General features: G+C 50.0%; 1 protein-coding gene across 1 annotated transcript in view; it reads right to left on the bottom strand.

Moving 5' to 3' along the window:
* The window catches only part of ERP44 (endoplasmic reticulum protein 44), a 552790-nt gene extending 536865 nt beyond the window's left edge, over positions 1–15925 (bottom strand). The window contains exon 1 of the mRNA XM_078687681.1: positions 15330–15925. Within this exon, the coding sequence (XP_078543807.1) occupies positions 15330–15374 (45 nt within the window). The 5' untranslated portion in view covers positions 15375–15925. The remainder of the gene's footprint in view (positions 1–15329) is intronic.
* Between the last annotated feature and the right edge of the window lie 6524 nt (positions 15926–22449).

Here is a 22449-nt window from a genome sequence, read left to right as displayed (position 1 = left end):
CCAAAGCAAGAGAGCTTGTTTTTTTGGATCATTTAGTGCAGTCACACATAAATAATGTAGCAAACACGACCAGCTCTGAAATAAATCATGATTAGAGATCGCTTCCTGACACGTCTCTTTAAAGCTGACTGCTGAAGCTCTCCTAATTTAAAGCACTGACTGTCTGTGAAGACTAAGAGTGCACAAAAAAGATAATTCACCTGTTGAATTGTCAATTGCTGTTTTCGTGTGTCGGAGTTGGAAATAAGGCAGCCGACCTCTGATCTCAAATGGCCGCCAGCTCCCAGTGCTGTGCTTTTAATCACCGTGTGGGCATCTCAGAAGCGATGCTTCCGAGGCCTGACTCACACTCGCAGAATAGAAATGATTAAGCGCTTTACATGAACACTAGGTGACGGGGGCGTGGCTACGGCGCCGATGTAGGTGGAAGCGGGACTCCGGAGCTCCTCCGTGCCCGCCTCACACCGCCACATATCCTGTGCCCCGGCTCGCGCTCCGACCCCCCCAGGGGTGCTCAGGGAGGCATCAGGGGCGCGCAGCAAGACTTTGGAGGTCTGGGGGCCTCTGCAGCTGCCCCCGCCGCACTTTGTGAGGCAAGCGCGGCACTCGGCGGAGAGAGCGCCTAAAATGGCGGCCGGCGTCTTACACTGACGCGCCTGAGGACGGAGCTCGAGTGGCAGAGGGGAGCCCCACTGGCGCTGTGGTGACTGGCGATTGCCGGCGAGGCCTCCGGAGAGCAGGCGGAGGTGAGGGGCACTGGCTGGCACCCTCGCAAACGAAGCTGAGAGTCGGGAGTCGGCCACCCTGCCTGACCCTAAGATGGCGCCGGCTGAGACACGGTGACCGGCTTGGCTACTGACTGCGGAGCTACAGGATCTGCGTGGGGCCCGTGGTCGGCGCAGAGCACCTGATCTGCCCTACTGGTGGGACTGCTGGGGAGCCTGCACCACAGGAGGGTGAGTGGCGCACGAGCAACGCCGGCGAGGAGACCAGGGGGTGAGGGGCTGGCTGCCCGCCCCCGCGAGGCATTGCTTCTACAGACGGGAGGGAGCGTCTACCTGCCTGGAGGCACCCGAAGCCAGCGAGCCGCATTGCGATTGGGGCTTATAGGCGCACACCCGGCCTGAGCCGTCTGGACGCGGGAACCTCGCCATGTGCCCTGACCCGGGACTATTGTGCCTCACGACCTTGGTGGAACAAGCCCTAGCACTTGGGCAACTTCACGGGCTGGTCCCCACGGGCCGCGGGCCCAGTGATCGGAGTGGGTGACGTGCCTGAGGCGAACCAGGGGCTGAGAGCGGGAACGCCACTAGCTGCCCGCCAGAATGACACGCGGCAGCAGGAAGAAGGGCTTCGAGGTCCTGAGGCTGGACGACCCGGGGCATCCTGTGGACGACGTCCCGCCGGGGGCGGGGAGCCCGTCCCGCCCGCAGGACCCCTCCCTGGGGGACATAATGCAGGCGATTGTGGCGTCGCGGGAGGCCCTTGAGAAACGCATGGACACCATTGGGTCGGACCTGACTCTGCTAAAAGATGACCACAGAAAGCTGAAGGAGCGGGTAGCGACTTCTGAGGGTACCCTGAAAAGTTTGCCAGGGGACGTAGCGGAGCTAAAGACATCGCTGGCGGAAATGGCGCAGAAGGTGCGGGTGCTAGAGCTCCGAGCCGAGGACAGTGAAGGGCGCTCTCGGCGCAATAATCTTCGCCTCGTGGGGGTCCCCGAAAAAGCCGAGGGGCGGGACGCGGTCGCCTACCTGGAGGGCTGGCTGCGATCTGAGGTGGCCCCGGAGGGACTTTCGACGTTCTTTGCCATTGAACGCGCTCACAGGGTCCCTGCGCATCCCCCCAAACCGGGGGCGCCTCCGCGACCGATAGTATTGCGCCTTCTGCACTTCAGAGACAGAGACCATATCCTGCGGAGAGTGAGAGACATCCCGGACCTGAGTATCGACAACAGTAGGATCATGATCTTTCCGGACTTCACCAGAGAGGTGCAAAAGCAACGGGCCTCCTTCCTGGCGGTCAAAAGGAAACTGAGATCGCTACAACTGCCCTACGCTATGATGTTCCTGGCGCGGCTGCGGGTGATCGCAGGAGAACGCACCCACTTTTTCCTGACACCACAGGAGGCTTGGAGCTGGCTGGATACAAGAGGGGAGTCGGACAGGGACCACGCGCCGCAGACTCCCCCCAGGAGACACGCCACGGAGACGCCGGCGACGAGACGATCTGGCTCCCCATCGGACTGGCGACAGGAACGCGCCAAGGCGGTGCAGGCAGTGGCGACCATCAGCCAGGGAGACGCCAGCCCATCCAGTAGCGCATCGGAACAGTCGAAGGCCAGCGCTCCCAGCCCTGGCTCCAGTAGTGGGCACGAGTTATCAGAGACAGACCTGCCGGTTGTGACTCCCCAGACTGCGGATGGTATCCTGGGCTGAGATGGTTCGTGGGACACTGCTCACACGAGTAAGGTACTGGGTTACGTGGTCGGAGGGGGGCCGCTTCAGGACGCTGTGCGGTGGTGTGCGGCTGCCCCCTGGGACTTCTTACTGGGACCCTGGGGACGGAGAGAGTCGGGGGTCCTCTCCTGTTTGTTGCTGGGGGTGGTGGGGCGGGGGCGGGGGACTTCGGGCCTGTCTGGAGCCGGCATCGATGCCACTCAGGCCCTATTTTATAGTGCTACGCTTTTTTTTGATAAGCGAGTTTGGATGGGGTTTCCATGTTGGTTGTCTGTCCGGGGGAGTGGGAGTTGGGGTAGGTTGATCATACAAGTTGGGGGGGGGGGGGTGTGGGGGGGGCCTAGGCGTGCTGGAGGGGTTGCTGAACGGGTGACTAGGGTATGGTGGACTCTACCATGGGATCCGACTTAGGCTACAAATGTCTCACATGGAACGTAAGAGGGATGCACTCGATGCATAGGCGTCATAGGATCCACTCCTATCTGGTCAGGCGGGGCATTCACATCGCCTTCCTTCAAGAAACACATTTGCTGGATAAAGAGGGGAGGGCACTGCAGCGGCGTTGGAGGGGGCAGGTCTTTCACACTGGCTACTCTGCCTATGCTAGGGGGGTGGCCATTTGGATACGGGCGGGAGTACCCTTCCTGTGCACACATCAGGTAATTGACCCGGAGGGGAGATACATAATGGTGCGAGGCAAGCTGGATGGGAGGGACCTAAACCTGGGTTGTTTGTACGCCCCGAATGTGGACCAACCTGCTTTCCTCTCGCTTCTGTCCAAAAAACTAGCTCAGTTCTTAGTGGAGCCCTTGCTCCTGGGCGGCGACTTTAACTGTGTGGCCGATGTTGCCCTGGACAGATCCCACCCCCCCTACAACTTGCACCAGCTGGTAGACTTGCACTTGCGCGCTCCGCCTGGCAGCGTCGGTGGGGACTGGTTGACTCTTGGAGGGCTTGCCACCCATCGGAAAGGGACTACTCATTCTTCTCCGGTATACACGAGTTACACGTCCGCATTGACGCCTTCCTGAGCTCTCAGGACGTGCACGCGGAAGTGAGCCACAGTGAGTACCTCACGCGTTCGATCTCTGATCATAACCCGCTCCTCGTGCGGCTGCGCTGGTCGCACATCCGCCCGAGGATTCCGGCTTGGAAACTACGCCCTGAGGCACTGGACGATCAGCTCTTCCGGACCACAATTGCTTCAGGCATTGATGAGTACTTCCAGGTGAACGCGGGCACGACGGGCTCAGCTACGACGGAATGGGACGCGTTCAAATCGGTGTTGCGGGGCCAGTGCATTGCGACGTCATCGGGAGTGCGGAAAACGCTACTGGACGAAATTGGGAAGGAGGACGAGACCCTGCGGAGACTCGAGAGGGCAAGGCCTGAGCGGCCGGACACCCACGGGGACCTGCTGGGGGCGCGAGAGGCAGTGGCAGCATCTGTGGAGCGCCTTCGGTGCTTCGACTACAAAGCCTACCTAACGCGAGCGCACTCGGAACGCGACAAATCGGGGGCCCTCCTGGCCTGGCTGGCCGACCCAGCTCGTCGGAGCTCGGTCATCCTTGAGCTCAGGGACCACGCGGGGGCGGCGAGATTCGATCAGCAGGGGATCAACGCGTTGTTCTACGACTACTACACGGAACTCTACCGCAGCAGGGTCCTCCCTTCGCTGGTGGAGTTCCAGACCTTTATGGAAGGTCTCGACCTGCCGGAACTAGGTGAGGAAGACGCAAAACCGCTCGGAGACAAGATCGTGGAGAGAGAGGTACGGGTCGCCATCACGAGTATGGCAAGGAATAAGACGCCGGGCACTGATGGATTCCCTACGGAATTCTATCTCACCTACGTGGATCTTCTTGCGCCCCGGCTGACGTGGCTGTACAATGAGTCGAGGCGATTGGGCTGTCTACCCGAGACAACGAGGGAGGCGTTGATTGTCCCCCTTCTGAAACCGGGTAAGCAACCATGGGACAGATCGGCATACCGCCCACTGTCCATGCTTAACCTGGACTACAAGATCCTGAGCAAGATCTTGGCGACGCGATTGCTCCCTCATATGTCCATGCTGGTGCATGCAGACCAGTCGGGTTTCATCCCGGCCCGCAATACGGCGCTTAATGTGCGTCGACTCTTGCATGTACTAGAGGCCGACACTTATGACGGTGACGAGGCGGTGGTGTTTGCTGTCGATATGGAGAAGGCCTTTGACAGCCTGGAATGGCCTTATCTCTTCCATGTTTTACGAGCGATGGGCCTTGGGGAAGGCTTCGTTGATTGGACGAGACTGCTCTACCAGAACGCAACGGCGAGAGTCAGGACAGGGAGGGTTATCTCTGAAATGTGCGAGGTGGGCAGGGGCACCCGTCAGGGATGCCCTCTTTCCCCCTTGCTATTTGCCTTGGCTGTCGAGCCCCTTGCAGCACGAGCCCGGCTGGGCCGGGCGTATCAGGGACTGGACGTCTATGGCCAAGTACACCACATCGCATTATACGCAGATGATCTGCTGATGTTCCTGGCGGACTCAGCGGACTCCCTGCGTGGTGCTAAGACTCTCCTGCAGTCGCTGAGCAGTATCTCAGGCCTCCGAGTGAACTGGGCGAAGTCCCACCTATTCCCGACTCGCCCGCGGAGAGAGTGTCCGCAGGAAACGGAGGGCGTGTCTTGGGTAGAGAGGGGCCTACGATACCTTGGCACCACGATCTTCCATGACAGGGCCGACATCCTTGAGGGGAATATCGGGTCGGCGATCAGGCATACTAAAGGGAACTTCGACTTTTGGGGCACGCTCCCGCTGTCACTTATGGGGAGGGTGGCGCTCCTCAAGATGGTGACCTTGCCGCGTTTGCTTTACTTCTTCGGAACCCTCCCGATCTGGATCCCGGCGAGCTACTTTCGGCGGCTGAGATCGATGGTCATTGGCTTTCTGTGGGGGGCGGGCAGGCACAGAGTGGCCCACGCCACTCTACTCCGCCCTAGGACGGATGGCGGTCTGGCAGTGCCGGACTACGAACTCTACTACTTGGCGGCGCAGCTGCAATGGCTGACGCAATGGGTAGCACGGGCCAGGAGAGGGACAGACGGATCGGGAGAACCGGCGGGTCCGGTCCAGGTGTTGTCTCGGATTGTCCTGGGACTACCGATGGGGGACTTCCACCTCACTCAGGAGTTTGCGACGGCCCGAAAATGTTGGAACAGATATCGCCGGAGATGCGGTATTGCGGTTCCGTACGCACCTGAGATCCCTCTTGGACTCTGCGGGGCACTTCCGCATGGGGGCTCGTGGCGCGGGCTAGACGGATGGGATCAGCAGGGGCTGTCATCCATGGGTGACCTGTACGAAAACGGGGCGATGTTGCCCTTCGACCTCCTCCAGGACCGCTTTGGGTTGGCGGGCGGGGACTTCCTCCTTCACGCGGCACTGACGGCGGCGATCCGCAAGCACTGGGGAGCGGGCATGTCGGAGCCGCCATTGTCCCTGGGCTGCCAGTACATAGTGATGATGACGGGGACGGTCAAGGCTGTCACGTGCCTGTCTCGTCGCATGGTCTCGGAATCCGTTGCTCCACTGCTGGCCTGAAGGCGAAATGGGAAGCTGATTTGGCGACTGAGATCCCCGAGGAGGCATGGAAGGGTATACTGGAGGGGGCCCGAAATGGCACGCGCAACGCGAGGTTCCAGCTGGTGCACTTTTATGTCCTGCATAGGGCCTACCTGACCCCTGATAAATTGCATAAGTACTTCCCGGCCCACCCGGCGACCTGTCCGCGTTGCCCGGCGGATCCCGCCGACTTCCAACACATGTTTTGGTCCTGTCCCGAGCTGGGGCCCTTTTGGGAGGAAGTAGTGGAGGTTCTGAGGGAGGTGACGGAGAGGGACCTGCAACTCACCATGGCGCATTGCATACTACACTGGTTCCCGCACACCTCAAAAAACAAAGTCACCAGCAAGTTTCTGGACTTGGGGCTCATCCTGGCAAAGCGGGCCATCACGTCCCAATGGAAGGCGTCCCGGGGCCCCGTGATAGGGCGCTGGAGGGCGGAGCTGCATAAATGGGCTAGATGCGAGGGTGAGGTTCGTCTGCGGGCCGCGCTCAGGGCAAGCAACGACAGCACTGGAGAGAGCCAGGGCGTGGGAGGGGATGGTCCTAGGTCTCACGCTCGTGGACATGGAGGAGGAGGATTCCCCGGAACATAGTCCGGCTCCGGCGGAGCGCCCACCAGACGGGGGGACGGCGAAGACCTGTTTTGCTGCTTCCCTACTTCTGAGTTCCATTGTGAAGACTTTCGAATGGTCGCTGATAATCCCCGGTGCTAAACTCCGGATCTGGTCCTGTTAATGGGATTGAGAATATGATTAGGTGATACTCTGGCACGCCTGGGGGGAGGGGGGTCTGGGTGGGGGCGGGTGGGCTAATAAGGGTGGTCCTGGACGAGGGTGGAGGGGTAGTTGGGGATGAGGGTGTTGCGGGGGACGGGGGGGGGTTTGTTTAAGTTGGGTGAAAAGGGACTCCTGGTTTACCTGGACTTGGGACAGGGAGAAGGGAAGGTTAGGACCAAAAGCAGCCATGTCATTCCCCACCCGCTTGGTGGCTATGGACGCGAGCGGACTGCTCCAGCGAAATTCCTTTTCCCATCGAGATATTGCCGCTCAACCTCCGGGTTGTGAGCTGAATGGCTGTGTGATACTGGGGTGAGGGGCGACACACCAATTGTGAACCAGGGAGAGAGGGATGAATATGCTGTATTATTCTCTGATCTTGCTGCAATAAAAAAAAATTGCAAAAATGAACACTAGGTGACATTATATACTCTTTTCGTTAGGCACGGGGAGATTGAGTGATTTTCCCAGGATCACAGGATGTTGAGCCGACGCCGAGACTCGAGCTGTTTCCCCAGTTCCAAGGACAGCCACGGTCCACCCAAGCAGTGTTTTAAAGGGGCAGGTCCTCCTGCCCGGTACTAGTACCTCCTGCGCAAAGAAACAGTGAGCACATACACTTCTCCGCCCTGCATTTGCATTTAATGGGGAGTGCCGGCACTTCTCAGGAACAAACAGGTGCTCTAAAGAGTGAGTACCTGCTATATTTGTTTTTCCACTTAAGTTAAAGCACTGCTCCTAACCAACACTGCGGTTGGCAGGGGTCCTCCGGGCAGCCTATCTCTTTTCAAGTAGCAGCAGCACGTCAGAAGTCTGACAAATTAAGCACCGCCAAGGACAGCCACAATGTAAACCAAGTGATGCAGACATTGCTTTATAGAGCCAGGCATTCATGCTGTTGTCGATTAATTGTCAAACTCGCACCATCAACCAGATTGCTACAGCTTTATTCATAGTTCAAACATGTGACTCACACACATGTTCGTTGAACACCTCGTGAGCCCATGACTCGTTCTGAGCGTTATCTTCCGTTCGAAGATTAAAGCATCGTTATATCATAATCTAAGTCGCACATATATCTTTTACCTACACGCCGGGCGTCTTCTAATTGCTAACCTGTGATGCATCATTTTTTGCTTAAACAGCGGCAAAAGGACAAGCGTGACGCGCTCTTGCCGACGCTCTTGCCTGTGCCTGGTCTGTCTTCTTGGGCCGGGCCGGCCCGGCCTTGACTGTCTGGGAGTATGCGAATCATGCGATTATTGCGATTTGAATCTAGTGACTGTGTGCCTGCCTGCGGCCTGCCCTGCGCTGCCACATTTCTAATTCTAACTTCATGGAGTTCATTCTAAAAATTATATTTCTTTCTCTCACCGTCCGTGACCGACTGCCTCCGGACCCAAGTCAGTCCCAGGCCACTGACCCAAATTTGAAGGGGAGACGACGGCGCTCCTCCGCTCGCGATATCAAAGATGGCTCAGGCTGCTGGCACGCATTAATTCTTGATTTGTAGCAGCAGCGCGCAGCACTGCACACACTCCCCTGCGCTGCCCTCTCGTCTCCTCCCTGGCGCGTGACCGTGACACGTCAGAGGAGCACAGCGCGCGAGGGCTGTCCCAGGGCCGTCATTGGTAGTGCTAAAGATTGACGGCCCTGGGACCCAAACTTACGCTGCGCATCCGCATCATCATCGCCGACAGTCCGACACCACCGGTGCGTGCGTGCGTGGCCAGTCACGTGCTGCAGTGCACACTCCCTGCACTGACTGCAGAGTATAATATTTTTATTTATATTGTCATTTTTGAGCAAGTGCGCAACTCAGTGCGCTAACAAGAAGTTGCGGCGCGGGCGGCGGCTTCAAGGCTTGCACACAGTGACAGATGCACTATATAAAGCACTGGCAGGCAGGTGCAGCACAGAGAGGGTACAGTGAGGCTGAGGCTGGCTAACTAACCAGATTGGTGTCACCCCATGATGGGGTGACACCCGGTGCGGTCCGCACCCCCCGCGCCCCCCTAGTGACGCCACTGGTGTGGTGTCAGATATGCCCGGTGTAAGACCATCAGCTGAATAAATTTGAATTTCGGGTTTCTAGCCACTTTTTTGGGAAATTGAAGAATACGCTCCCATTCCTTATCCCTGAGCGGTGGTCCTATGTCGCCCTCCCATTTGGCCCTGAGGGGTAACAATGAAATCGCCCTCCCTGTTCTTACACCTGCAGTAAGCCATCTGGTTAGGTGACTTCCCGTTTCCATGAGGTACTGCATTGTCAGCAAGGGGTTTGTGGGCGGTTCGACTCCATTTTGTGCCCATAGTCTTGTCACGTAGTGACGTAAACCACCATGTAGGAGGAACGATCCACCCGGGACGTTATGTGTGGTCCTGAAGTCTCCAAAGGACGAGGTCCAATTTTTTTGTATTTATCGATCAGATATGGACTGGTAAATTAAAAACCATGATACAAAACGCCACAAAAGCCAGAAGTGTCAGCAGCAGTATGCTTAAAAAATAAAATGTTAAAAATGAGGGTGGTGATGGGGCAACGGAGGAGCGAGTTGGGGGAAAACATAAAGGAGTGGGCATGGTAGGGGAAAAGCATCAGATAAGGGAAATCTACATAAGGTTGGGATGAATCACATGAAGGATAAAGCAAAATGGGCCAGCGAGGGAATTTCTTGCGGTGCGGGAGGGCATGTCACAGAAGAGATTTTATAAATCGAGAGAGATAGCAACAAAGAGCTTGGGGCAGAAATTTTGGCGAGGGCTTCCACTAAAAATGGAACTAAAATAAACAAGATAAAACACATTGTTTACAGATCTTCATGGCATCAACCTTGCTTAGTAGCCTGAAAAAAACAAGGCGGCTACGTATGCATGCTCTTTACATTTAAAAAGAAAAAGGTAAGACGTTCGGACATTTCCACAAATCTGCAACTTTAACTAATTTCTCTTTTAGAAGCTCACGATCAACTTTCTTGTGGAGTTTTTGTAAGTGCGCAGTCTGTTACAAAACACAACAGAGATGTTGCTATTCAGACAGTTCAATCTGGTGCATGAAATAAATATCCTATCACTACATTCTGCCCTACAGGTGTTGTGCCAGACAGCATGTTTTGTCCTTAGGAGACCCACTGGAGTTTGGGTTAAAACGTCAACACTGTAATAGTTATTTTGTAGTGTGTATATATTTGAATACAAGAAATCAGGAAATGTACAGTATACTATGTATTATCAAAAAAAATGTGTGCATCCCAACTATGTGCATATATCATGTTGTATTGTCCACATCACTGCGCTGTTTGCACCACTAACTTGCAAACCACCTATTTGAAGAAAAAATGCAAGTCATTGTTGGCATTGAGAAAGCTTATTGTATTGTAACTAAATGGTGACGTGTGAATGAGACCGGTAGAACAGATGTTGAATCTACGTTATGTGGAAAAGTAAATTTTGCCATGTTGTATGTGCCTACGTGTTCCCCATCCTAAGTTATATGTGCATGATCAATATGCATATGTATTCCCTATGATCGATTAAAGACGCGATTACAGTTGTGTCCAACTCTAGTATGCCAGTTTCCAGTTCTCGTGAAAGCTACGAATATTAGGCCTATGTAAACCTACGTTGCCACATTTTACAGTGTGCACGTTAATTCAGTAAAAGTCCCCGTTTCTAGGCCTCAAAAGGGCCCGGACTCAGATTCAGCTCCTGTTTCCTGAACCCTCTCCGAGGAGCGATGCAGCCCCCACCTGTATCCCTGACCCTTCACTTACTTCCTGCCTCACAGTGCCCGGCTCGGCCTGGCTCTGCCTCCCAGTCTGCCAAGAGTATGTTATGCTTCTAGTTATCAGTTCAGCCCTCCTTCTCTGCATTCCTAAGCTACTGAATCGCATCAATAGTTTCCGTCATGGTCTAGCCTTTCTGTCTCCATGTAAGAGAAATACTGTATTATATTCATAGAATATTCCTTGCACCCGCAATACATGTAGAATACTGCATGCACCAGCCTTAGAGTCAAGTAGCCTTTGCCCTGATAACTTTTGGATTCTATCAACATGTTCTCCAAACACCAGATATCAGATATGTTTTAGGTACATGTCGCTCTGACTCCGCAGACTTTAGTCTCCTCTTCCAGCGCAGAAGTCATAGCCCCCAGTTCTCCCTGGTAACACGTCATTGTCCGTTTGCGCGCACCACTAGGTTAGAGGTCCCAGCTGCTCAGGTAGCCCCCTCCATGTTTCCGCCCCATTCATGACACTTCTGTGACGTTCATACCACATGTCTATGTACACGCCTCTTGTTACACCCACTTTCTGCCTTATCTTTCGCGACTGTTACGAACCACGCCTACTGCTACGCCTACTGTATTGAATGTAATGCAATTGTTTTAGTATATATATATTGTGTACTGTTATTAAACGTTGCTAGCCATTCCAGACCCTGCCCCCGGCAGCTGCCATCCTATTCCCATGCAGGCTGTCCTGTTCCAGTCCTTTATGCCTTATTAAAGCCTGTGACTCAAGATACCTCGAATCTTGTCTCTTATTTATTGAGCTATCTGTTATTAGAGTATCCTGAAAAATAGACCGGTAATTAATTATTTATTTACCACAGTTATACTCTGGTTCCGTTTATGGGCGTAAGGGTTACCTCCTGTGTCTTTTTCTATGCCAGGCACCTCTTCTTCAAGCCATCCCTCAATTTAGCCATATCATCTCCTCGTATGTCCAGTGACCTGTCCCTATCCTGCCAGCCCTTCCACTCTCCTACCTGGTTGCTGGTACGGACTTTCACCAATACACAGCTAGTGTGCCCTTTCTCCCTCCCTTTATCGAGTTCAAAAGTATAAAGTCTGCTTTAGTGCAAGATATTTGTCCCTCTGCCATGCCCTCATTAGTGCAGCTAGTAGAATGCTGGAACAGTTTGGCTCCATCATTGACCTGCTTATCTCCAAAGCAGATATGATCAACTACTGATGGTCCTATACCAGTAGACTGGTCTGATCTCTTCCTCACCCCCTTCTCTCTGCATCTATCTCATTCTGTTACTCTTGGCCAACCTAAAAGAACAAGTACCTTTTCCCACAACACCAAAAGCATTGACATTTTGTGCAACACTGCTATGAGTTCACTTTCAATCCTAGACCCCCTACTCTGATGTTAACGACCTGACCACAAAATGTCTCACCAGTCTATCAGCTGCAATTGATAATGTTGCTCCACTGCAAAGTAAAAAGACCCACCTCTTCTGCTCCGTGGTACAATAAGGCCCTCTACAAAGAAAGAAAAAAACTTGAGGATCCTTAAGAAACTATGGAGACATTCTCCTTCCACCTCCAATCTAGCCAATCTCTGATAGCTAGAGCTCGTTATCACAAACACATCTTCCATGAAAAAGTGATGCACTTCGGAACCCTCCTCGATTCCACCAAAAACAGACCTAAAAAGCTATTCGACCTTATCAAAAGCACCAACATCTCTCCCTCTCCCACCATATTTGACACCCCCCCAAAAAGCGGCAGAATTTGCAGGTTTTCTTTAATGAACAAGTAAATTCACTTGTGGATCAGGTTACCCATCCGACCTGCCCTGAGGAAAGCGAATTCTTAGTTCCGTGGCAGAACTTTGACACCATTACTGAAATGGCCCTCCTTGAAAGCATTCTAGAAACTAAACCCTCTAACCATTTCATCGACCTCATTTCCAGTGACATTGCCATCGAATTTTACACCCACACTCTCCTACTCGACCAGTATGATAAACGTCTTCCTCAACCAGGGTTCCCTTCCTGTTGCCCTTAAAACAGGGCAGGTTACTCCACTTCTCAAGAAACCCTCTGCTGATGCGAAAGAGCTCAACAACTTCCATCCTATCACCAACCTCCCTTTTATTGCTAAAATTACAGAAAGTTGTGTGGCGAAGCAACTTTCTCAACACACCAAGGTCAATTTCCTCCTTGACGAATTCCAATCTGGTTTTACCCAAGTCTGCAGTACCAAAACAGCCCTACTTCAAGTGATCGATTATGCCCCAAGTGTACTTGACTCTGGTGAATTTTGTCTCCTGATCCTTCTGGACCTATCCGCAGCCTTTGACACTGTTAATCACAACACTTCTGAACACTTTAAAGATAATAACGGGTTTTGAAGGCACAGTGCTCAATGGCAGATCCCAGATGATCAAAATAGCAAATTGTCTCTCCACCTCAATGGCTGTTGGACAAGGCATCCGAAAAGGCTCGATCCTCGCAGCCACACTGTTCAACCTTTACATTGAACCGCTGGGTAATCTCCTAAAAATAATTCTTGGATCCATTACCACCTATATGCGGATGATACCCAAATCTACCTAAAGGTATCTTCCACTCATGACATTTCTATCCTCAACACCACTCAACTCCATCCACCACTGGCTGTCAACTCATCACGAATTCTGAATCCTTCCAAAACAGAATTCCTTCTCCTCTCAACCTCACTATCTCCTCCTCCTATCTAATCTTTGATGAACAATCTGAACTTTCTCAACAACAAACTTATCATTGTTGAGAGTGCCAAATCTCCAGGCGTCATCCTAGACAAAAGGCTCAACTTACAGTCCCATATCAATTCCATCGCCAAGAATGCTCGCTACCAACTGCGCCTTCTCTGGGGGCTTTGCGCTTCTTTCCTGAACAAGACCAAAAAACCTTGGTCCAATCTTTGGTGCTTTCCAGATTGGACTACTGCAACTCTCTCCTTGCTGGCCCTCCCCAAATCCCACCTTTCCCCTCTAAAATCCACCCTCCCCTCACCAGCTTGCTTTGTACATGTGGCTAAAAGAAATGATCACATCACACCCTTACTTCCCTGGCTTTCTATTGAAGCAAGGTCAATTTACAAGACTGCCTGTATCACCCACAAAGTGTCGCACACCTCCACCCCACGCTATCTGGCTAAAAAACTCAAAATCTCTGGAGGCTCTAGACCTTCACGCAATGCAGAAAAGGTACTGCTCAAACCTCCTACCTTTAAAAGAGAGATTTATGGCTCAATCCCTCTCGAGTAAAGCAACCAGAATCTGGAACTCACTTCCTCCATCCCTCCGAACCACCACCTCTTTCCGGACCTTCAAAACTGATCTTAAAACTCTCCTCTTCCAAAAGCACTTGTTGGAATAATTCAACTAATTTCTTGACACTTTCGGTCATCTAGCACTCACATTAGGTCAACTTTGTAAATATGTATTTTACTCCTGTGTTTAACCTAACACCGACACCTTTTATTTATTTTTTACATTATAAATATGCAAATAGATTTGGAACTGCATAAATGTAACTTATTAGTGTGCTCAGTCTTTCTTGTGTACCTCTGTAACTGTATATATGTAACTTGTTAGCATGCTTAGTGTATCTCTTGTGTCCCTTATATAACTTACCTGGTTCTTTTGTAAAGCGATTTGACACCTTTGGGTAAAGTTCGCGCTATATAAAACTGCATTAAATAAATAGTCACTTATCTCTGGGATGGGACGTCCCTCACCCTAAGAACCGGGCCTGGACGTATGTCGCATTGACTACGGAGTGGAGTATATAAATAGAATATACAAATAACTAAGCACGCTACCTCGTATCACAAGTCACGCGCATGTGTTTCTATGTGGATATTTTACGTGGACTCTGAACATTTCAACCGTGGAGAAATACTACCATTCAGCAAGTGTGTCTAGGACCTGTTCATCAGTTCTAGGGAGGTGACGCTAAGCGGAATAATGATCATATCTTTAAGGCAAATACTACCGGTTCTTCTCCACTGTAGAGCCAGTCTTTCAGCTTCCATACGTTCGTTGACAATGTTACAATGTTCAAAACACTCTAACAGTATTTAATGGTGTGGTAGGGAAAACAACATTTCCGGGTAAAGAGGAGGAGCAACAGTTAGCAGCCGAAAGATATGGTACGATAACAAGCTTGCCGCTGATGGTGTCAATTTGTGCAAAGTGTGTCTCCCTAACAAGAGTCTCTTTCGGACCTATGCAATAGTTCCAGGATGTTCCTAGCTCCGGGAAATTTCGCTTCCGGATTTGTGGCCAATCAGATTGAGACACACCACGCTCGTCCGCCAACCACAGGACGCGACACCGATAGAAACAAGTGGAGAAGTGCAACTGTGTTATTTTTATTGCCACAAAACTAAGTCTGTGATATTGGAGACGCTGTCATCTAAAGTTCCACTGAGCATCAAGGACTACAGTAACACACTAACACGCTGCATCAAGGACTCACCCTAACACGCTGCTGTCACTACTAACCACGAGGCACAGACAAAGAAATATCTTCCTATCCAAATGCAAGGTAAACACAGACACCTGCAGGAAACGACACTCAAACCCACGCAAGTTGGCTACCCAAGGCTCCCACTCACATTCATTATGTTGATTTCATTTTCTAACTCCGTTTCAATGTGTTCACTGCTGAGTTAGAATTAAGCCCTATAGCCCCTTCCTCACTCACCAAAAGCAGCAGAAAGCGCGGAGCCCTGAAGGTTGCGTTTCTCATGATGAAGATGTAACCGGGTCCTGTCCTCGAAGGATGGGAGACCTGCAGTAGTCCCAACTACCCGGCCTCCAGGAAGCGGTTGAGAGAGTCATAGACATAGAAACAAGACTAGTTCCGTAGGTGTCGTCTCGCCTGGCAACCATTTTAGGATGGGAACATTTCACTTTCAATACATCTAAAACTTTAATCAGACCCTCTCTCCACTGAAAGCGAGTGTCCCTTAAGCAACACAGTTAGTATTTACAGAAGCCATTTATCTAGTAATAATTTGTTTATGTTATACAGAATAACAAAACCTGCAATGTGGTGTGTACTACGGCTCTTCTTGCTACGGTGTTAAATTAAATGGGTACGATGTTAATCATATATAGAGGCATCAATATTGCATTTCGTTTTTTCCCCATTTTTTTCACTCTAAATGTCTACGTATCTTTTTCAAGATGGCTTCTCCACTGCCTTAGGAGTCAGGACTGTTACGTTGATAGTTTTCTCCTTTCCCTTCGGATTACACGGGATGGGTGAGTGGATTGTGTATTTCTTCCGGGTTTCATGAGGTTACCTCACTGGTCTCTCTAGAAGCTGCAAATTGTTTGATGACATGGTTGGCTTTATTCTACTACTTTTGTGTCCTACATTCGTACGTCACATGAAAATGCTGCAGTATCGATCAACGGCCCTTCTATGCCAGATGTAAGCAGTTCGTTCTTGCTTTTCTTTGCAATATTTTTCTTGTAGTTATTGTCCCTCCCTGGAAATTGTCAGTCTGGCTTCAAAACTAACAAGCATTGGTAAATGTATTCTGTTTCGCCTACGTGGTTAGAATTTTTTGTTGTAATTTCATACATGCCAACATTTCAGAAGAGCAAAGAGGGAGATTTTTTAAAAAAAATCGGGAGAATGGGGCTTCAAATCGGGTTACTGGCGTGTATGGGCTTTGGAAGTGTGCTGCTGCAGGATTGGACATTTGAAACACAAATGTACGGTTTTTTTCTTACCTTTTACAAGCATGGAGCGCAATGGCAGGCTGAGAGGGTGATGCAAGTGTTGTCCCCCCCTCCCCCCTCCCCCGCCCCTGTGTGACACCCCAGCCGAAAACAGCTTCCTGTGCACACACACGCCCCCCCCTACTTCACAGGTCTTCAAAAGACTATTGCCTTGTTAATGACCCTTTGTTGTTTTTTCACCCCATCGAGAGCCTCTGCATGGCCACTTTGACTATTGCTGGAAAAATTAGCACTTCACACAATACTAAGCCCTGTCAACAAACCCCGAGGAATCGGGTTTTTGCTTGCAGGAATCGGGAGGCGGGAGACTAGCCTTCAAATCGGTAGTCTCACGCCTGAATCGGGAGGGTTGGCATGTCTGTAATTTGTGTTGTACAGTTTTGTGAGTAGTTGTGCAATATAAGTTACTGAAACTCTACTACAAGTGTTATGACTTCTTTATTGAGAAAGACAATACATTGTGCTGTTCTCAAGGCAAGTCTCAAACTCTCCACTGGGCTCCCCATACACTGAGCGCACAAATACCCGGAGGTGTCTTAGCGCTAAATAACTAAAGTAAGCCCAAAAGATCATGCATTAATTCTGGAATAACCAAGTCTTAAGACTCTTTCTAAATGAGGCTAATGAACTTGCAGACCTGATATGCATTGGAAGAATATTCTATAGCTTGGCCGTGCCACAACCAGGGTTGGATTGGGATCGAAAATCGTCCCGGGCATGCAAAAAAAATATATATATATCGGCCCACATTTGCATAATCACTCCTCAAATCACTGCTTTGGCGTAATCTTATCAAAAAAAACTTTAGGAGGGGTAAAAAAAAATGCACACGTTAGTTTACAGTGGTGAAACAAGTTAGGCCACTTCTACTCCGGCCCCCTGCCACCACTCAGTATGTGCACACATTAATGGGCCGGTCAGCGAGACAAAGGGAGTGACACCTCTTGCTAAACGGAGGTAACGAGCGCCCATCTGCCTCTAGAAAGGCCACTCAGACACCTACTGGGCCGCTGGCTGTAATCGAACAATAGAGACAGCGCCCAAATGGCCCCCCAGACTGCTAAAAAAAGAGGCCCACAGCAGCACTCGGACACCGGCCCCTCGGGCAATGCCCGAATGCCCGCGTTACCAATCCTCCGCTGGCCACAACCAATACTTTGCTATCTCTCCCCCTCCCCTCCAAGCTAAATGTGCGAATCCTGGGTACCATCATAAGCTTGGTACCAGTAGAGCGAAGCTGTCTACCCGGATCATACCAGGAAAAGATGTTTCTTAGGAACACAGGTCCCATATTATTCAAGGCCTTAAATGCTAGGCATAGCGTCTTGAACTTGATGCAACTTGCTACATGAAGGCAATGGAGTGTTCGGATTTCGTTCGAAACTGATTCGTACTCGGGCAGATTTAGTAGGAGTCTAGTGGCTGCATTTTGCACCATCTGCAGTTTTTTTATGTTGTTTCTGCATGTTCAGGTACAGTCCATTGCCATAATCTAATTTTGATAGTACTAATGCAGTCACCACCATCTTCCTAGAATCCATAGGGATATAAGGAAGGACATTCTTCAGTTTCTTGAGCAAGTAAAAAGTGGCAGAGACAGTAACGTTAGTTTGCTGTGAAAAAGTTTATTTATTGTCAATTAATATCCCAATATTGTTCACTTTTTCTACTGGTTTTAGAAATTCTCCCATCTCTGTAGGCCTCCAAATGCCATCCCATCTAGGTTGGGGGTTGCCAAAAATCACTATTTTGGTTTTCTCCGAAGTAAGTTTAAGACAGTGCTTGCCCATCCAGCTGTTAATTTCCAGCATACAGCTTTTAAATTCAATACAGGGGAGGCTTGCTCTTTATACGCAGCAACCACTATCTGTGTGTCATCGGCATACGATGTTAAGCTAAAGTCGAAACGCTGGATCAGCGGAGCCAGTTCCGACACATAGATATTAAAATGGGATGGGCTAAGCAATGAGCCCTGTGGGACCCCACACGGCAGAACATAGGGGGTCGAATTAAAGCGATCCAGGGTCAAGTCAAAGAAAGGTTTATTCGGTTGCCATATAAAACAATCATAAAAGCACATAAAAAGAGAACAATTATTTAATCAATTAAAACATCACACATGTAAAAAGTGTCATCCGTAAATGACAGTAACGTTTCTACATAATGAAGTTGATCATATTTCAAATTACAGATACGAAGAGATTAAATAGACATACATTTCCTTTGACTCACGACTCGCTTTAAAAAAGTTTAAATCCTGCAAACATTGTGCACATTGCCTAGCAGTTGTAATAGAAGGAATGCCGGTCAGCATTGCCGAAGCCCCCATGATTTCAAGATTGGTAGTAGACAAACTTTTCGAGCATCAAGATAACATTTACAAAAAAGTACAACATCTATTGTGGACTGTGCTGAATGGTCATCACAAGTACACGTAGTGAGATCTTGTGCCCAGTCATTCATTTTGGGGATAGCAACAAGTCTGTGAAAGACACTCAGCCTGAATATAGTCAATAAGAATCTGTCATAAACACCTGGTACAAAAGTTAAATAGGGTTGGATGTTAAAAGCAGTTTAAATCATGCCGCGTCGGAATACGGCACTAAGTTGAAGTTGGGGGGATTTATAAAGCGCGCGTTTACCAAAAAGGTTTCATGGCGCTAAACGGTACAGCACAGAACAGGCAACAGTTAGACCTAAAATGCTCTAGTAAATAACCAGGTCTTCAGACCTTTACGGAACTCGAGCTATGATTGAGAAAATCGAAGATTGTCTGGGAGAGCATTCCAAAACCTTGGGGCCAAGAAAGAAAAACTTGATCCCCCATGTTTTTTCCTGACAAAACGTGGGACAACCAAAAGGTTCTTAGAGGAAGACCATAAGTTTCTAGTAGGAGTGTAGGTTAAAAGCTTGGAGGTCACATATTGGGGAGCTAAGCCCGCCAAAGATTTAAAAATGAGACACCCGAGTTTGAATTGGCATCTATAGGCGACCGGCAGCCAGTGCAGTTGCCTCAAAAGCGGAAGAGCTGGATGGAATCTAGACCGACTATAAATCAGCCTGGCAGCCTGGTTTTGAATAAGCTGTAGTCGACGTAATTCGTAAGCAGGGGTGCCAATATATAAAGAATTGGCGTAGTCAACCCGAGAGATAACAAGAGCAAGGAGGATGGATTTAAGAGCGTCAATGGTAAAGAACCGAGAGACCCTCCGGATGGTACGGAGACATAAAAAACATGAAGAGACAATCATGCTAATCTGGGAGTGCATTGAAAGGTCGTCGCTGATTTTAACACCCTAACTTTTCACAGATTTAGCCACGGAAGCGGCAGGTCCAAGAGAAGAAGGCCAGAAATTAGAGCACCAGGGATTGGGTGAGCCTCCGATCAGGACTAACTCCGTTTTATTGAGATTTAACTTCAGGTGGTTCATGCTCATCCAATCCTGGATACAAATCATAGTATTCTGAAAGTGAGAGATAGAGTCTGGGGAAGAAGAAAGAGAGAAAATAAGTTGAAGATCATCAGCGTAGTTAAACACTGTGACCTCACGATGATGCAAAGCAAAAAGTAAAGGAAAAATATAAAGATTGAAAAGAAGGGGGGAGAGGGCGGAGCCTTGGGGGACTCCACAGGTTACCGCTCGGGGAGTTGAAGCAAAGGAGGAGACCTGGACAGCCTGTTGGCGGTTCTCCAAAAAGGAGGAGATCCAACTCAGAGCCACTTCCGAAATGCCAGCACATTTGACACGGTCGACCAAAAGAAGATGGTCGACCGGGTCAAAGGCGGCCGAAAGGTCTAAAAGTATCAGGGCCTGAGCGAATCCAAGGTCAGCACCCACTCTCAGGTCATCCAAAACCGAGAGGATGACTGATTCTGTGGAGTGGGTAGGGCGAAAACCAGACTGGTAGGGATCCAGATAATTGGAGTCCTCCACAAAGGAACTCAGGCAGTGAGTAACATATCTCTCTAACACCTTACCCAAGAATGGAAGCAAGGAGATAGGGCGGAAATTAGAAGAGATAGTAGGGTCGGCCCCTGCTTTCTTCAGAACAGGCAAGATCTTAGCTGACTTGAAGAGATTAGGGACGACACCCAAGGCCAGAGATTCGTTGAGGAGGGCAAGAGGTGGATCAGAGCAAACCGAGAAAATCTCCCGAAGGATGTGTGACGGACAACTGTCAGTGGGAGAGCCAGATTTCGTGGAGCTCACCAGACTGAGAAAGTTCTCCGTCGAGATGGGGGGGAAATGCGTAAAGGAATGTGTACTAGGGGGGGTAAAGGAAGATCAAAGGGACAGGAGGGAGAAGATATATGAAGTTTGAATGTAGAAATTTTAGTAAAAAAATAATCTTGAAGAGAATCACACAGCTCCTGGGACGGGAGCGGTTTAGCAGTCACTCGATCAAGTTTGGACAGACTGTTAAGAATAGAAAAGATCTCCTTAGATTTATTAGAAGAAGATAGAATCAGTGAGGAAAAGTATTGTGTTTTAGCGACGAGAATATAATTTTTGTATTCCCTAATAGTAGCAGAATAGATCATTTTGTCAGGTGGATCATTATGTATCGACGCCACTTGCGCTCTGCCCGTCTAAGCTGGAGTTTCTTAGCTTGTAGGGAAGGAGAGAACCATCTTTGTGCATCATGTGGACCCTTAAGTCGAATTGATCTCCAAGGAACCAACTCGTCACAAGATGAGGTGAGCCAGGAGTTGATAGCCAAAGCCTGATAATGAAGAGAAAAATCTGAGACGTCCTCTTTAAACATACTAGAGGAGGAGAGCGAGGCACACAGAGAATTAATGTTAACTCGTCCCCAATTCCTCACTTTAATATTCGTGGGCAAGGGGGTACTCACCATAGGTTTTAATGACAAAGCAAAAGAGACAAAAAAATGATCGGACCACAGACAACGGAGAACCGAAAGTAAAGAAATATCTAGATCAGCCAACCAAATTTGGTCCAAAATATGGCCAGACTTATGAGTGGGTGACTCAACCAGTTGTCTTAAATTCAAGTAAAATGTAAATGTAAATGTAGGTGTACTTATATAGCGCAAACCTGTCACCCAAAGGGCATCCTGGCGCTTGCTTAGGGAACCCGTCCTGGTATTCCCCTGTGAGAAACCCCGGCAGGGTGTCCACAAGGTGAAAGTCAGGCATCCCGCCGCGAGGGGCCGTTGTGGAGATTAAGCAAGCTATTGCCCAGAGTCGCAGAGTGTGAACCCGTGAGTCGAGGAGGCACCGGGACAAGAATTATCGAGTCCGTGGAATTTTTAGCCCAAGACCCACCGAGGCGGGGAATTGAACCCTGGTCCAGGACCGATCTCAGCTTCCGGGTCTGCCGCCTCTAACCCCTGAGCCACACTTCTCCACTGAGTAAGTAGATCGGAAAACTAAATTTGCGCAGACTACATGGAGTCCTTGGGGGCTCCCCGAAGATTCACGAACCAACGAAGCTGGTATCCCTAGACACCACGATGGCCATTGACAGAGTGGAGTGGCAGTATTTGTTTGCGGTACTGGCGAAGCTGGGCTTTGGAAGTGAGTTTATCAGTTGGGTGCGCTTGCTGTATACAAACCCACTAGCGAGAGTGGTCGTCAATGACTGTAAGTCTGGTGACTTTTCCTTGGGGAGGGGCACCAGACAGGGATGTCCACTGTCCCCATTACTTTTTGCACTTGCTATGGAGCCTTTGGCGGCATGGGTCAGATTGGACAGATCAATACGAGGATTGCGCTGGACACCTGACTGGGAAGACAAGATCTCGTTATATGCAGATGACGTGCTGCTTTATCTAACCAACCATAAAGAATCCTTCTGCAACTTCCTAGATGTGCTTGCCATCTTTAGTAGATACTCCGGATTGGCCATTAACTGGGCAAAATCGGTGCTCTTTGTCTTGGTGGGCGACCCGCCGGTGCTTCCGAAGTCGTGCCCTATTCAGGTCGAGAAGGTTGGATCTAAGTATTTAGGTATATTTATCACGCTAGATCCGCAGCTGCGATATGATAATAATTTAGCTTCCCCATTAGACAGGTGTAAGAAAGACGTGGAGCACTGGAAAGCTCT

Source organism: Lissotriton helveticus, chromosome 4_1 (genome assembly GCF_964261635.1).
Source record: "Lissotriton helveticus chromosome 4_1, aLisHel1.1, whole genome shotgun sequence".
In the NCBI taxonomy this organism is placed as follows: domain Eukaryota; kingdom Metazoa; phylum Chordata; class Amphibia; order Caudata; family Salamandridae; genus Lissotriton; species Lissotriton helveticus.
The sequence above is the reverse complement of the archived record's forward strand: the minus strand, read 5'-3'. Positions and strand labels throughout refer to the sequence as shown.